Genomic DNA, 16,116 nt, shown 5'->3' with positions numbered 1-16,116 from the left:
GTGTTTGGGAGGTGAAGCTAATGCATGTTTTAGTATTGGTATTGAAATAACTTTTTTTTTATATCTCATTATTGTACCTCCTTTTCCCCTTTTTTCTTCCTCTATTCTTTTCTTGTACAAGCGTTTAAATTATTTATTTATTTATTTATTGCTCGGTAAAATTAAGTGTTTTGGCCTGAGGTGAGTGATCCATCATGAGCAGAGGGCCTGGCCCTAATGATGGCAGTTTTATTCACTCACCCACCATTTCTCTTGCTCTCTGAATCGCACGCACACACTCGCACACACACACCTGCACAAAGAGAGGGGCTCTTCAATAATCGGTAAATGAACAAAAACAGAAGCTTGTATTTTTATTCTTCCTGAAGCTCACTTCTTTTTCTTTTTCTTTTTCTCCTTCTTCTTTTTCTTCTTCTCATATCCAGGTCTGTCATGTGACCGCTGTGAGTTTGGATACTGGAACCTTTCCCACCCAGATGGCTGCATCCCATGTGACTGTGACCCCTTGGGTTCCCTCAGTTCGTTTTGTGAGCCCAGTGGGGGGCAGTGCGAGTGTAAGCCTGGGGTGGGAGGCCAACGATGTGACTCATGCGGCCGGGGCCTGTATGGCTTACGACTGGAGGGATCCTGCGCCCCCTGCAACTGCTCACGTAACGGGACGGTGCCTGGGAGGAACTGTGATCCGCACACGGGCCAGTGTGTGTGTAAGGTATGTACGGATGGATCACAGTACATTAGAATAAAAATGAAAAAAATATATTTATTGTTGCAAGTTTAAAATGTCAAGACTTATTACAATATATCTGATCCATCCAGAGGCATGTGTCTCAAATGTTTATTCTTTACTCCTATTGAAAGTTACGAGGAATACCATTTCATAAAACTACCTAAGATCAATAAAAAAATTATTATGCCAGCTGACTCAAAGTATGCAGTACAGAATGACATGAAAACTCACCAGCCTCTGGTTCTGCTGATATTGATACCACTGTCATTCAACATTGGTGCTTCAGGCACATTAAGCTGGTGCAACAGTAGAATATTAGCATCTCCATAAAGCTCAACAGCAGAGAAGCAAGAAGTGCTGCAATATTTCTCTGCAAAAGGCTCCACTTAACCTCCATGGACCAACCTCAGCAGAAGACAAGGCTCCTCAAATCATCACTGTTGCAAACTTCACATTGAACCTCGGGCAGCTTGGATTTCATGCCTCTCTGCTCGTCCTCTGGTCTCTGGGACACTGATTTAAAAATTCAACAAAAAAATGCAACTGCGAACCACTAAACAACAGTCCGTTTATCACAACACAGTGTCCTGAATGTGGCAGCTCTTGAAGCACTGGTCTCTGCCACAGCCCTGACCTCGTGACTTTCCATTTTAAGTGAGATTTGCTCTGGAATCTTTCTGGGCTGAACGTAAATCCGCTGCTTTTCTTATTTTTTGCACCATGTTTTATTTCTTCCACCCAGTGTTCACTTGATGTCCTTGGAAAGAGCACTATGTAAACCTCATTTTGGAGGCCAGACAAGTCTCATGTCAGCAGGTTTCTTAATCGTTGTGTAACATCGTAACATAACTTTGTGTCTTTAAAATCCCTGTTGTGTTTTGATCTTGTGGTCAAATTTTTGGAGAAACAGAATCTTTGGGTTCCATCAGCTATAAAATTGAAAATTTTCAGAAAAATATTGAAATATATCAGTCTGTGTAATGAATCTCTGTAACGAATGAGTTTCTCGTTTCAAATTGAATCACAAAAAAAAGAGAAAACTTTGAGGATATTCTAACCTGATGAGGTGCACCTATCTTTTTTTATATACCTGTATTCTTATCGCGCGCTTTTATGTCACACACTGACAGCCTTAAATAATGTATCACACAAATAACATGACTCTACACTCCTTGAAAGGACGGTCTTCACCTGCGAATGGCACTTGCTTGGGAACAAATAGTTTCATCTGTTTTCAAAGAGATTATCTTTATTTCCAATGACTTCTTGGGATTAGATTCTAATCAGTCATACTACATGAAAAGCTGCATGTGTAAGATTCATTGTCTAAGATTTACAAAAAACAAGGACAAGGATTTTTATACACAACTCTGGCTAAACGTAAGTTTAAAACTGTGACAAGAAATTTGAAGCAATAAATCAGAGTAAAGGGAAGCTAATACACCAAAATGCATTAAACTTCCACATTTATGATCAGTATTATTTGATCTTCGTGTCATCTTTTTTTCCCCCAACATTGCTTTTCCAGGAACATGTAGAGGGCCATCATTGTGATTCATGCCGTCATGGTTACCACACCCTGGAGCAGCGCAACAGCCTGGGCTGCCTGCCGTGTGTGTGTGACAGTCGTGGAACCGTGCCAGAGGGTGTGTGTGATAGGAGGACCGGACAATGCCCCTGCAAGGAAGGAGTAGAGGGTGCCCACTGTACCAGCTGCGTCCAAAACTACTATAACAGAAGTTTAGACCTTGAGAGTAAGAAAATGATTCTGTCCGACCTTTATCAGTCAAAATGTTTTAGTAGTTCTGGTTGGTCTTTACCAGTCAAATAACACGGCTTGTTTTTATCTTTGTCAGAAGGTTTGTCTCAGGGCTGTGTGCCATGTATCTGTGACCCCAGGGGAACAGTGACAGGGTCAACCTGTGACAGCGCCACGGGGCAATGTGTGTGTATCCCATCACGACATGGAAAGGACTGCAGTAGCTGCCGACCTGGTGAGTTAAAATAACTGACAGGTGATAAATGAGTTAACAAAACGAAGAAAAGACATAACTCCTAACAGGTTAAGGTTTTGTTATGAAAGTGTTATGAAAGTTCTGCGTCAGAAATTAAGAACAAAAAACGTTCCAGGTGTTGGGTTTCCGTTTGATATGTGTGTGTGGATATAGGCATTTTCACATTTTGTGCATTTTTTGTTTTGCCTTTTGAATGTCAGTTTTTTTTGTAAGATTTTTATGAGCACAGCTACTTTTGTCCATCTGATTGGTTTTGAATGATAAAAGCAGCAACACGTTTGTGATGGTGGACGTTTTGAGACAATTTTTAAAGATATTCACATTGAATGCAGTCAGTGTTGTATATTTATATTTATATTTTGATTATGTTCTCTCATAATGTGTTCACTTCCATATATTTGAACAGTAATACTTAAATAGTTCTGTTGTTGCAGTGCCAGCTTATGGTCCACATTTAATAGGTAACACCTGCCTAAGTGGCTAACAGAATATTTAATGTATTTATCAGCTCACAGGCATTGAGAAAAATTATCTCTATTGATTTATGCTTTGAAATGTGGAGTGCCTAATGTAACCTCAGACACTTTTATTGGTTCTGTGTTAAATTTTATTACAGATAAATGGCAAACAACACATTTTATTAACTATGACTAAAAGCATAAATGGTTGCTTCAAATTGTATTAAGCTGCATTCAGAATCATTTACCCTTGCATTATTGTAAGACTTGTGCTGCGTGATAACGTGTGTGTGTATATATATATATATATATATATATATAAACAATTTGCATTCATTCATCAAAAATACTGTACTGCATGTTTGGTTGCAAACATGAAGTGCATCAATTTAATTTTATTATTATTTTTTTCATTTATTTCTGTCCAGGTTTCTACCTCGCTCCAGATCACGGTGTGTGTTTGGAGTGTGACTGCCATCCTATGGGAGCAATGCAGCTTAGTTGTGAGAGCCAGAATGGACAGTGTGTCTGCGCTCATCGCTCAGTGGGAGGAAGACGCTGTGACCAATGTCGTGAGATGTTCTTTGGGTTTAATCCTGGTCTGGGAAGGTAGGTTTAACACAATCCCTCTCACACATTTTTGCCTTCACTGGTGGCCTTTATTTAGTAGTAGTTGAATAAAAGCTACTTTAGTTTGGTGAATCTGCTCCATCACTGAGCTACCTGATGTCCCATCAGTTGTATATCTTAGAAAGTTTCCCCCCTTCCCAATTATTTTTTTTCTGCATTAAAGAAACTCATGGATTTATGCAGCTATTCATAGAGTGCCTCCAGGTGCAGTCCCTATAAGGAGAGTTTGCAGAAAGGTGAGCAGATAGATGACTTACATGAGTTAAGAACTGCTTTGACCTTTGCTGCTCATGTTGCTACCTGCAGGCCATCTCACATGCTCACACAGCTTAAAACACTCATCCACAAATAACTGTTCACTTTAGACACAGTATTAAACTGATCCACACACACACACTCAACAAGGTGTCATAGTAGATGGATTGACCACAAACTGTTTGACCAGTTGTCCACTCTGTGTGTGTACATTGGTATATTGATGCGTATTTTAGCTGACCTTGTCTGATAGCTTTAGTTTCTGGTGTGGCTTAATTAGAGATGACATCAGGCTGTGGCTGAGCTCTCTCAGCTGTGAAGAAGGATGGAGATGGTTTAGAATAAGACATGCATCAGATTTAATTAACGATGTTTTTTTTTTTACCTGGAAAACCATTTTTCTACTACAAAAGAATACTTAATTTAATGAAACATTTCACCACTTCAGCTTTGTGCATTATTATGCACAACTTTTTGCTAACCCCTGTAAGTTTGAGTGTTTATACTTTTGCAAGACAGTTTGTTTAAAATTCTGTATAAACAAGATTATAAGATGTTTAAAAGAATTATAACATATTATTCTTCCTAGAATTATGACTAAGGTCATTCTTTGCCAAAGCTGTTTTTTTTCTGTTATCTCATCTTTTGGAAGTAAAGAGGTAGTGATGTTTTTTGCAAAAAAAAAAAAAGACTTAGGCCATTACTACTACTAGGAATGTGAAAATATTCAATTTATTCTATATATGCCCTAAATTTCATGTTGAAATGTGATTTAATGTGCATTAATGGTTCTCCCTAATGGCATGAAAAAACATAAAAACACAAACACTCCACTTTTAGGCTCATTGATAAAAGGAAGGCTGGGTGCAATGTTGGTGTTTCTCCTTGGGAAAGGGAGTGAAGGTCGAGTCACTGTGGCACTTTCTGTATCAGCGTGTGTATCCGTGTCGGTGCACCAGTTGGCAGGACAAATTTGCGCCTCTTTACGAGGCTGTGGCTTTTCACACAGCAATAAAGAAGGTGCATTGGTGTGTGCGTGTGCGTGGGTGTGTGTGTGTGTGTGTGTGTGAAGGAGGGAGGGAGAGAGAGAGACGTACAGTATGCAGCGAATAAAAACACACATCAATAATGTTTGTGTGTAGGTGACAGTAGCATGGTTTATACCGATTCAGTTTGCCAGACTGGTGTGCTAAATGTTCTCCAACACACACACTGTGCCACATGTTTGCGTGTGTCTGTAAAGGTGTAAGGTGGGTGGCCGTATGCTCACCCACTGTCCTGGCCCTGCGGGGGTAACACCAAACCAGTGACCTAGACTCAGACACCGTCAGACAAATACATGCAGTCCCACAAATGGACATACACTTAGACGACTGATGGGGTTTGAAGTTAATATCACAGCTATGGGGTGGGATAGATGGTGGTTAGGGTTTCCCTCACAGTGTTAAGGAGATGACCCGGCACTTCTCACTCTCAAGCACACACACACAGTAATCTTTAAACATTTACACATTCTTGAAGACACATTTAATAATGTATTTACTTTTTAGTTTTTGGCTCCAGGACTCTTCCACACTACTCCCACAGCGTCTATAGAGGGGTTGTTTTAGAACCCTGCAGTAACTAATCTTGAGTCCTACAAACATCACACAATGTTATGATTCCTCAGTCAAAATTGTAATTCAGTTTAGGCTACTTATTTAACACCAAAAGTAAAGTATCTTAAGAGAAAATATACTTTAAAGTCCCAGACTGAGAGACCATTTAGAGTTTCAGAAAACATTTGCAGGTGTTTTGAGTTTATTAGCTGATTAGGATATGACACCATGAGTTTCCTGGATTTAATTTTTTCACCATATTCTAATATTCTGAGACTCTAACTTTTGGCTTTTCATTATCGTCAAGCCTTAATCGTCAACGTTATCATAAATAAAGCAAGCACTGATGACAATGGAAGGGAACAGCACAACAGTTATGTGCTGTTCATATAATTGTAAACACACTTGATTGATTTGGATGTTGTAAAATAAATTTTTGCACAATTCCCATTCTATTGTTGTGCATGAATGAGGTTGTTTGGATGTGCGGAAAAGCTGCACTTTTTCTATGGATTTGGGTGTGGAGTGTTTTTGGAGGAAAAAAGTAATTTGTGTGAGCAACGTGGAATGTCAAAGACAACTTAGATGGTTTTAAGTTTTTGTTCACTAAGAAACCTTCCTTAACCTCCTAAAAGTCTGAGAAGAGTTCACTCAGGCAGAAGGAACTACGTTATCTTCAACAGAACGCTCTATGAGCCATTAAAGTTCACTCATTCCCTATTGAATGGGAGATATTTCCTCATACTATTGCTTCCCATTTTTTTCATAAATAGATGCCAGCCTTGTACATGTGATCCAGAGGGCAGTGTCAATAGTTCATGTGATCCAGACACAGGAGTGTGTGTGTGTAAGCTGCTGGTAACTGGAGACAAGTGTGATTCTTGCCAGCCTGGAGCAAGTCATTTTGATCCTGAGAACCCTTTTGGATGCAGCAAATGTGGGTATCATCAGACTTTACTTTGATTAATACAGTTCACTGGTTTTTGGAATTAATAAAATGATTCAAATCCTGCTTGTTTCTCTGGTTCCTTCTAATTTTTGTTTTGTTTTTTTTGTTCAGCTCCTTCACAGCAGCCTGCACCAATTGGCTCAGTTCTTAGTTACTCATCAATCCATCTTTCCTGGCATCCACCTGATTCCCCAAATTCACATAGACTCAACTACACCCTCATGAGGGATGGACAGTCACTTCATACCATCCAGAGTCATTTTCCTTTCAGTATGTACCAACACAGCTTTTCAAAGGTTTTGTTTTCCCTGATTTTATTTTCATGACATGAATCCTGCTGTATTGTGCATTCTGACTTGATTTCATTTTCTTTGGTTAAGGCCTTGAATCCTTTGTGGACGTTGGTTTGTTACCCTTTACCAACTACTCCTATTGGCTCATAACAGCGAATGTAGCTGGTGAGACGACAAGTGCTTCAGCCTCGTACCAGACTTTAGGGGCTGCACCTTCTGGAGAAGAGCTTCATTTAAACCTCCTTGGACGACCAGGCCCAACCAGTGCAAGCTTTAACTGGAGCATACCAAGAAATGATACAGGCCCAGTCGAAAGGTAATGACTGAGTATTTAAAGAAAGAGCACTTTAAATGGATGCTTCACAGCTTGTTATAGTCTGTGTAATGTTTTGGACTTAAAGTTCAAATGACATTTGAAGGATTAGGATAGATTTTGAAATTTTGTAGTGAACAGAGGTGCGGAGTAACTGGCAAAAGGAAATGAGGCAAGTGAGACTGGAAAAATATCGAACAAAAATGTGCTCATATTGTAAAGTAACTGTCTACATGTTTACTTGGTGTCTGTGCAGCTTAAATATTCTCATATATTCTCAGCTGCCCATTTGGCCACCATTGCACTTGAATTTAACAGAATGCCACCATATAATAATAAAACTAAATGCAAAACTTGATTATATCATCTTTAATTGTGTTTTTTTAGGTTTGTGCTATCATCAGTGGAGTCATCTGATAAAGCAGAGCCGGTTATTCACTACATAGGTTTATCTACAGAGGCTGTAGCAAGAAATTTAAAGGCCTTCACACAGTACTCTGCAACACTGGAGGTAGACATGCCCAGGAACCATGTGCAATATTTTTACCTATTTAAATCTGGCCATAACTTGAGCATTGTTTCTACTAAAATTAAAATAAGGTTTTGTTCTAATCTCCAGGCCTGCTCTTCTGGGGGCTGCACCTCTAGCCCTCCACTGTATTTTCTGACAGCCACTGCACCACCACAAAACCAGTCTGCTCCCAGCATCACTGCTACTGGACCTCATACACTGCATGCTTCTTGGGCTCCTCCAAGTCAGCCCAATGGTATACTTCCATGTCTTTCTGTGCTTACTTTGTATTGAGTTCCTTTATTTTTTTCTACAGAATACAGACCAACCCCAAACATTGTCTATCACTGTGAACAACTGGGAGAAAAAAAAGAAAAAAAGACAGACCTGTGTAATTTCAGGAAACACAAACAATTATCCAGTAATAGGGATGTTTGCATTCTTTGTTCACACTGAATAGGAACAACACAAACACATAAACACCCACACACTCTCAACACACACACTGAACTGAGAGTGTCTTTGGTAAATCCAGAGAGCTTTGTAGTAGCTCTAAGGCTCAGTGTCAAACAAAGCTGTAAAACCTGAGTTTCTCCCTGTTTTCATCTCTTGTCTTTTTGCTCTTATTGATCATATCCCTCACAACTGCACCCTGAACTCACATTAGTTGTTTTTATTGTTGCACCTTTTTCTATTATTGGTTTAAAAACAAGTCGTCTCTCTTTTATTTCTCTGAGCCGAACTCAGTACTATTGTCTTTGGCAGCCTTGAAGTTTTACTGGTTAAGATGGTGTGGATGGAGAAGAATAAAAGTATATATCTTTTTATCATCCAAGAATCTTAAGTATCTTCAAAAACTAGTGGATGGTGCTGGACAGGAAGGGTCTCTGGTTAGCAGTCAGTTTTGTAATGAAATATCCTCTGACTGAAGATTGTTCCGGTGTGATCGTCTTGTGACTGTCCAGGCAGCGTAGAAAGTAGGATCTTAATATTTGGAAGCATGGCATCATTATTACTAATGTTTAATATACTGATTTGATTTTCCTTTATTCCTGGCACAGGTATTATCACCAAGTATGAGCTCTTTCTCCGTGGACCCCTGGAGTCAAAGAACGTCTCAGCATTTACCTCCGAGACAAGAGTTTTCTCCAGCTCTGGTTGGCTGGATCCAAGCGTCCTCCCAGAACAAAATCCAACCAAAAAGACTATGTTGCCCCCTCCTGAAAGTAGTACCATTATAGAGGGTCTGCAGGCATTTTCAGCCTATCAACTAAGAGTTGTAAGCATCAACAGTGCTGGAAATGTCACATCAAAATGGACCACAGCACACACCTTGGAGGGAGGTTCGTATCCACTGCTGTAACTTTCTAATATTGGAGCTCAATGGGCTCGCTTTCTCTGTGTAGATATAAGAGAGCAATACGTAAAGTAGACATGAAACATAGTTATTGATTTGCATGTAGTATACAGAATGGGTGGAAGGCAAATACATTAACAGTTCTTTTTTCATTTGTTGTTTAGAAACCACATTTTATAAATGGTGTTTAAAAAACCTCCTCATTACAATTGCTAAGAGTTTCTTTACCTCAGCAGGTAAAACTACCAGCTAAGTGTTAGCTCAGTACTGATCTGAGTAATATTTTGGCATCAAGTGTGACCTTGTGATGATAGATGACTATGTATAGACTCTACAAGTTGGAAATATGTCCACGCAGAAGTTTCTCTCTTGACAGAAGAAGGTCATGAACACTCGCTGATTTGTGAGAAAGCACAGTATGAGAAAATATTCCTGGACCAGATAAAAAATAAATTCTCCAATGTGAGCTTCTTCTTTACACCACCTTAATGTAAGAACTCAGAAAGAAGTCAGACCATGACAAATGTCCACTAGATATGCATCAGTAGGTGTAAACTATGGATAAGTCATCTGCTTACAGAATGAAATAAGATAATAGTTAAGAAATTCAGCAAAAAGACACAAAAAAAGGAAAGAAGGGTAACTGTCAGATTGATTGAAAAAAATGGAAAAGGAAATAAAAAGTGCATGTGGGGGAGGGGGAACTCATTAAGGTATTTGAATTTCAAAGAGATGATATGGCTCATTAGGACTAAATGATTGCCTCCAACATCACTCTCAGCTGTGTGTCTGGATAACAAGCATATGATAACACGATTTCAGATGTGAAATGTGTGCCAGGGTTTTAGCACATACATACGCAGGGTGGATGGCAGAGATATGACAGTGGTTATGTTGACCATAAATCACATTTCATAGCATATTTCACAGTTTGATGCCATCAATGGTGAAATAAAGAATTTCCCTCTCTAATCTGTCGTGTAATTGTGGTTATCACAGCCATAGAATTGCACAACACTCAAAACCACTGAGTTCACAATGATTTGTCCATGTTATCTTTGCTAGAAAGTTCTCATGTTGTATGTATAATGAAATTACTGAATTCTCAGTTTAAAAAAACATAATGTGATGTCCTATTTAAACTATAAAATATTAACAGAACTGCTCTGGATAAACTTAAGAGCCCTCTGCACTGATCCCCATTGAAAACCTCCTGGTTATTCCCCCAAATATTGATTTCTGAACTCTTCCTGAGTTAAAACATTAGTATTGTTTCTAAATGAATATGAACTTGTTTTCTTTGCATTATATGAGGTCGTTATTTTGGACCATTTCTCTTTTTCTGCAAATAAATACTACAGTTTTGCTTGGATTTTCAGAATCATGTTGTCAGTAGTTCATAGAATGTTAATTTTACTCAAACAAATAATTATAAAACGTATAATCAGAGAAACTGATACTTTTAAGTGATCTCTTAATTTTTTCCAGAGCTAAGATAGAGAATATGAGATGTTTGGTTTCTGTGTTTTTCTTCCCTACTTGTCCTGCTACTTTGCTGTAACTTATGGTTGAAATGTTATTGTGTCCATTTTCAGCCCCAGAGTTTGTGGCTCCTCCAGATGTGTCTGCACTGTCATCCTCTACCCTCAGGGTAACGTGGAATACTACTGAGGGCTACGGCATCATTGCTAGGGGACGAGTCACAGAGTACAGAGTCAGCTTAGTAACTGAGCAAACCACCAACCCCTATGCTCCTCCAGTCGTAAGTCAGGTGAGCTCTTCAATGAAAACTATTAGATATGATGGTTTACACACACCTTTTTTAGTCCAAATATTAAAAAAATATATAAATTTTTTTGAATGGTTATTCTTTTAACTGTCATTATGTATGAACTTTTGATTCTAAATATTTATCTTGTTTTCAGGTTTTGCATAGGATGGAAGCATCATCACGGCCTGTTCACATATTAGAAGGACTGAAGCCGTACCACACTTACAACTTCACAGTCACACTGTGCGCAAGAATGGGCTGCATAACGAGTCTGCCAAGCACGGGGCGGACCTTACCAGCAGGTACAACAAGACGCCTTGACACAAGCTCAGTTGTATTTTCTGATGCATATTTAAGGGTTCATGCCTTCCTAAAGGAAAAGATGGGCCTTTAAAGGGGGCTATTATGTAAAATAAACTTTTTTGAGCTTTATTTCATGTTATAATGTGACTTCCTCATAAAAAAAAACATAACTGGAATTCTGCTTTGATTCTTTCATTTATGTTTGATGAATCTCCTGTGGCAGCCATTTGGGGGTGCCTAAACGCTTGTTCTCACAAAGTGCTGCATATTTCCTCAAAACTCTTCCATGGAGCTGCAGTCTCCAGTTGGTTCTGCCTCACAGAGCTAACCTCCCCCACTCAGCTCCTCCAGACTAGCAGCAGCAGCAGCAATTAGAAAACACCTGCTGAGTTTTTAGCGCAAACTATTTCTCAGTCCAACTCTTCTAATAGTTAACGGCATCATGAGAAACATTGTTGTGAAGATGTTGTGAAGGTGTAGAGCTGGAAAGAATAGGAGCCTCTTAAAGAGACAGAGGTCCAATTTCAAGGCATCAMATTMCAAAGTCAAAGTTATTTTAAATTAGTAATAGGCTACTTTAAAAATATGATTTCTACATATTTATTAATACTGTCACTATTTTGTGACAGTATAATATGAAACAGATAATCTGTAAAAAGATCAAACTTCTCCACCTCCTCACACTTCAGATTGGACTAAAGCAACCAATCCGCCAGCCGACTTCAAATTGATATCWCCTTTCACAGAGTTTTATTAGATCAGTTGATATTTTTGACTGAATCTACAGCTAACTCAGTTTTTAAACATTCAGYATTGTCAGATGTGTTTAGTRAATCCGATATCCAACAGTATGTAATTCTTGTTTGCCGTCATTAGCGAATCACTTAAGGATGTGTTAAAACTTTAAAGGCACATAATACCAGAGAAGCTTGCCAACTTCATGCAGAATGAGCTTGACTGGGGTGTAAACAAATTTAAATATTGCAAACAAAAACACAAATACATAGCAGCTCAAAAAGTTAATATTGGCATCGACAAAAGTATTTCATGTTATATAGTAATGATATCATGTAGTGCAACAAAGCTTCTTATCAGCACACTCAAGCACATTAGGAAGAGCAGTCAGTCACTGCATGCTTGAGCGGTGACAGCATTGGTCATGCTAACCAGAGGGGATATTATGGTGCCAGCAGTAAAAACAATTTACTGTTAATTACAAAGAGAAAAATGTGGCGTAGCACACACTTCCTGCTGGTCATGAATCAGACACACACAGAGTTAGAGAAACACACATATTTTGTCTCCCTGGTTCTTCTCTGTAGATTAATAGCCCGAACAGCATTTAGATGCTTCCAGAATCGACACAGACAGACGTAAGATTGTTTTTAGTAACTTCATTAGATTGTCCATCTATAATCTGCAACAACATCCTCCATTTTCATGSAGTTCACATGTTAATTCTGGCTTTATTTGTCTTATTCACTGATAGCAAATGGCAGTATGAGAACTTGTCCGCACAACACACACACACGTCCATCTGTTATCTTAGGATTTCTAAGCTTTCTGATTGTGCTGCCTTTTCAACAAAGACAACAGTTTCAGGTAAACACACAATGGATGCAAAAATGATGAAAGAAAATGCTTGCTCTGAGATTCAACCTTTGAACATGTTTAAGAGCTAGACTGCAAATATTTCTGTGTTGCTCCAGTAGTCATCCCTCATGTGTAGAGCAATGAAAAATGTCTTGCTTTGTAATTGGTCGGCTGTTTAAATGTATTTTTAATGGCTACATCTGTTGACACAGTGACAGTGTTTATTTCAAGCGATTTCCAAAGACTTCTCTTGACTGTAATACTGTACAATTCAATATGGCATATTGTACCCAGTTGACTCATTCAATGTATTTTTAACAGCCACATCTGTTGCCACAGTTTTCTTTCATCTTACGCCAAAGATGTCCCTCGATTCCACTGTAAGAAATGATAATGGCATGCTGTTCGGTAGAGTTTGCTTTCTTATTTGTTACTATGTCTTTTATCAAAATAGTCTATATACCATGTGGTTCTTCTCTTGGTGTTTGCGCATTGTTACAGCAGATGTCATGGTACCTCATATCTTATATTTTAGCTCTTAAATTAAAGCCAAATGAGTGTGAAATTTAATTTATTACTTATATGAACAGTATTGGAATATGAAACGTTAAGTAAGTGTCGAAATATAGTATTTAGGTTTCTATATACAACTGTAAGCTGCTTGAAAGTTTTGTAATTTTAGCACTGTGAGATCTCCTGAAACAAAATCTTGTTCTGGTGAGATTTATCCTCTCGTTGAGTTGTGTGTCTGGTAAGACGTGCTCGAGCATGCTGCAGATGCACTGATAAATGTCCCTTACATAAGCCTGGACCATTAGAGTCAGCTACCATCTGCTGTAAGTGAGGAGACGACATCTGTGAAACCGCTGGAATTACACCGAAGCACACGACTAAATGTTTGAGCACACATGGTGGCGGACATAATGAGACAAGGAAGGAGATCTCCGTCGATGTGTGTTGATGCATTTGCCATGGTTTCGATGGTGTGTGTCTCCCTGCAAAGTTATTGATCACATTGTAAAGTAAGTGGCTAATCAGGGACTGATTGTGATGTTTTATGTATCCTACATCCATAACTGCTTGTTCTACAAGACATACACACAGAGAGACATACACACATACACGCTTACRTTGTAACACCACTCAACAGAACAGGAACTTTATTGATTTATGCATAATTGGCCTGAGGCCCTTCCTGAGAAAAGAAATATGCAAGGCAAGGGATCACAATGTCAATAAGTGGTGTACTTATGTGCATGGTGTAGCTGTCTCCTAAGAGCCTGTTAAGACATGGCAGCCACTGTCAAAACAGGAAACACACCAACACGCCTGGACATTTGCTCATGAGAGCCTTTCCATGATTTAACTGGTTCATTACCATGTTGACAACTAAAATTAAGCTTTCAGGTGAACTGTTAGCTCACTGCAGGTGYTTTTAGTTAACTCATGGGAAGACAAGTGAGTTTCATCAAAATGTTTGAAATTTTAGTTGACCAACAAGGATATATAATGGCATCATAAATGACTATACGTATATATACATGTTGACAAATTACAGTCAATAAGGAAGAAGAGTACCTTACTATAATGGCTTAAGCATCGACATGATGAACTCTACTTTTACATATGTGCGTATATTACAAATACAAAGGCAAAATKTAATRAATATATTTTATTTATGTTGTCTTTATTATAGTTTCTATGCATTATTAATAAAGTCATGGTTTTTTATATACTGCCTCTAYGCAAGCTYGTCATTAACTAAAAATAATTAGTTAAGTTTATTTTTGCTTTGACTGAAGAAGTAACATTTACTTAAACAAAACACCAGCACTCACTGATTCACATATCTCTGCTGTAGTTTGGCMATTTAACTCTGCTCTGTCATTTGGTACTTTGTTATCCTACGGTGTGTATCCCAACTTTGAATCAGTGAGCAGTGAAATCTTGCTTGTTTTAAAGTTGACAACTGAATCTCGGGAGTTGTGCTTGCARCCAATTTCTGCAAAAGCTGACACTCAAAAAAGGTCAGCAGAATTAYAGCTAATATTATGTCACCATTTTGTAACACATTATTAGACGATTGACTTGGAAAACACAAAGATTTGTGATCTGATATRATCAATATAAATCCTTCACTTAATTATATGCCTCCACTTGCACAAATTCATTTCCTGTTGGTGTGATTCCTGTGTTCATTGACATGGGGAAAAAAACAAAAGGCCAATTACGTTGCCTAAAATTGGACCTTAAACCCGATGTAAAATGTGAAATAGCAGAACTGAGATCAAGGTCAGCAAAGCTGACATTGCTCTGTTTTACCGGTTCATCATCATCATTCTCACCTTCTCTGCCTAAATGGTTTTGTGTGTGTTAGGGTCTCTGTGGTGAAGTAGTAGAATAGCACATATTTAATATTAAAACTAGACTTTTGCCTTCTATTGAACCACTTGTCCAACAGAAGTGAGCTTTTCCATTACATTACCGCAACTGCAGAAAGTGATACAAAAGACTGGATAAGAATGCTTCCTGTTAACTTTGGTATGTTTTTCATTTTTGTCGTGAAGAAACATGACCTGCATGACTACTGACTTCTTGTGTCTAGATAACCAACGCTAKTGCATGGTTCTTGAATATGTGAGTTGGTGTGTTTTCTAAGGTGTAATTTGATCAAATYTTCGAACCTCAAGATTGAGGGTTTCACAAAAAATAATCCAGTAAGTGGCTTGCATTATCTTATGAACAAAAACTGTTGGTTKTAATTCGTTAAAGCTGAACTTCATGTTCTACTAACTTCTAGCTTTTATTGATGTTGCGTAGACTTTTTACCTTTGCGAAAAGAAAAACTGCTCTCTACTGTTCTGAGCAAGTTGCCTGTTGCCACATCTATATTGTCTATTGCCATAGCTCCATATCAATGGACTGGTTCACTATTGGTTTGCAGTAATTTATAGCTGGATGTGCCTAGATGAGGTGTCTAAAACKAGCTATCCACTTCCCTTTTAAGTGCTCTATTACCACTCACACCAACGCTGGTCCACATGTGTCACACAGAGCTAATTTACTCTCACCACAGGCCATTTAAACAATTACTGAAACGAACACTGAAACACAGTGATGGAATGACACTTAATGTACACACATCCATCCCACCCCTATACCAGTCCATGACATGACATGTTTCTCTCTCCATTATTCTACCTCTCCCTATATCAGTCAGTCTGCAGCTGATTTATTTATGATGCACGATAAAATTATGGCTTGTGTTCGGCCTGCTATGTTTCAAAGGGACATTTAATTTAACATTTAAAGTGAAGGGGGAAAATTAAATGGATGCTTCATG

General features: G+C 38.5%; 1 protein-coding gene across 1 annotated transcript in view; it reads left to right on the top strand.

The window, feature by feature from the left end:
* Positions 1-16,116, top strand: part of ush2a (Usher syndrome 2A (autosomal recessive, mild)) — a 195,365-nt gene that overhangs the window by 44,973 nt on the left and 134,276 nt on the right. Inside the window, exons 16-27 of the mRNA XM_017303876.1 lie at positions 426-709; positions 2,256-2,481; positions 2,584-2,721; positions 3,629-3,809; positions 6,457-6,620; positions 6,744-6,902; positions 7,013-7,241; positions 7,626-7,749; positions 7,858-8,005; positions 8,811-9,092; positions 10,702-10,877; positions 11,032-11,179. Coding sequence (XP_017159365.1) covers positions 426-709; positions 2,256-2,481; positions 2,584-2,721; positions 3,629-3,809; positions 6,457-6,620; positions 6,744-6,902; positions 7,013-7,241; positions 7,626-7,749; positions 7,858-8,005; positions 8,811-9,092; positions 10,702-10,877; positions 11,032-11,179 — 2,259 coding nt within the window. The remainder of the gene's footprint in view (positions 1-425; positions 710-2,255; positions 2,482-2,583; positions 2,722-3,628; positions 3,810-6,456; positions 6,621-6,743; positions 6,903-7,012; positions 7,242-7,625; positions 7,750-7,857; positions 8,006-8,810; positions 9,093-10,701; positions 10,878-11,031; positions 11,180-16,116) is intronic.

This window comes from Poecilia reticulata, linkage group LG3 (genome assembly GCF_000633615.1).
Source record: "Poecilia reticulata strain Guanapo linkage group LG3, Guppy_female_1.0+MT, whole genome shotgun sequence".
NCBI classification, from domain to species: domain Eukaryota; kingdom Metazoa; phylum Chordata; class Actinopteri; order Cyprinodontiformes; family Poeciliidae; genus Poecilia; species Poecilia reticulata.
This window is presented reverse-complemented; position numbering and strand designations above follow the sequence as displayed.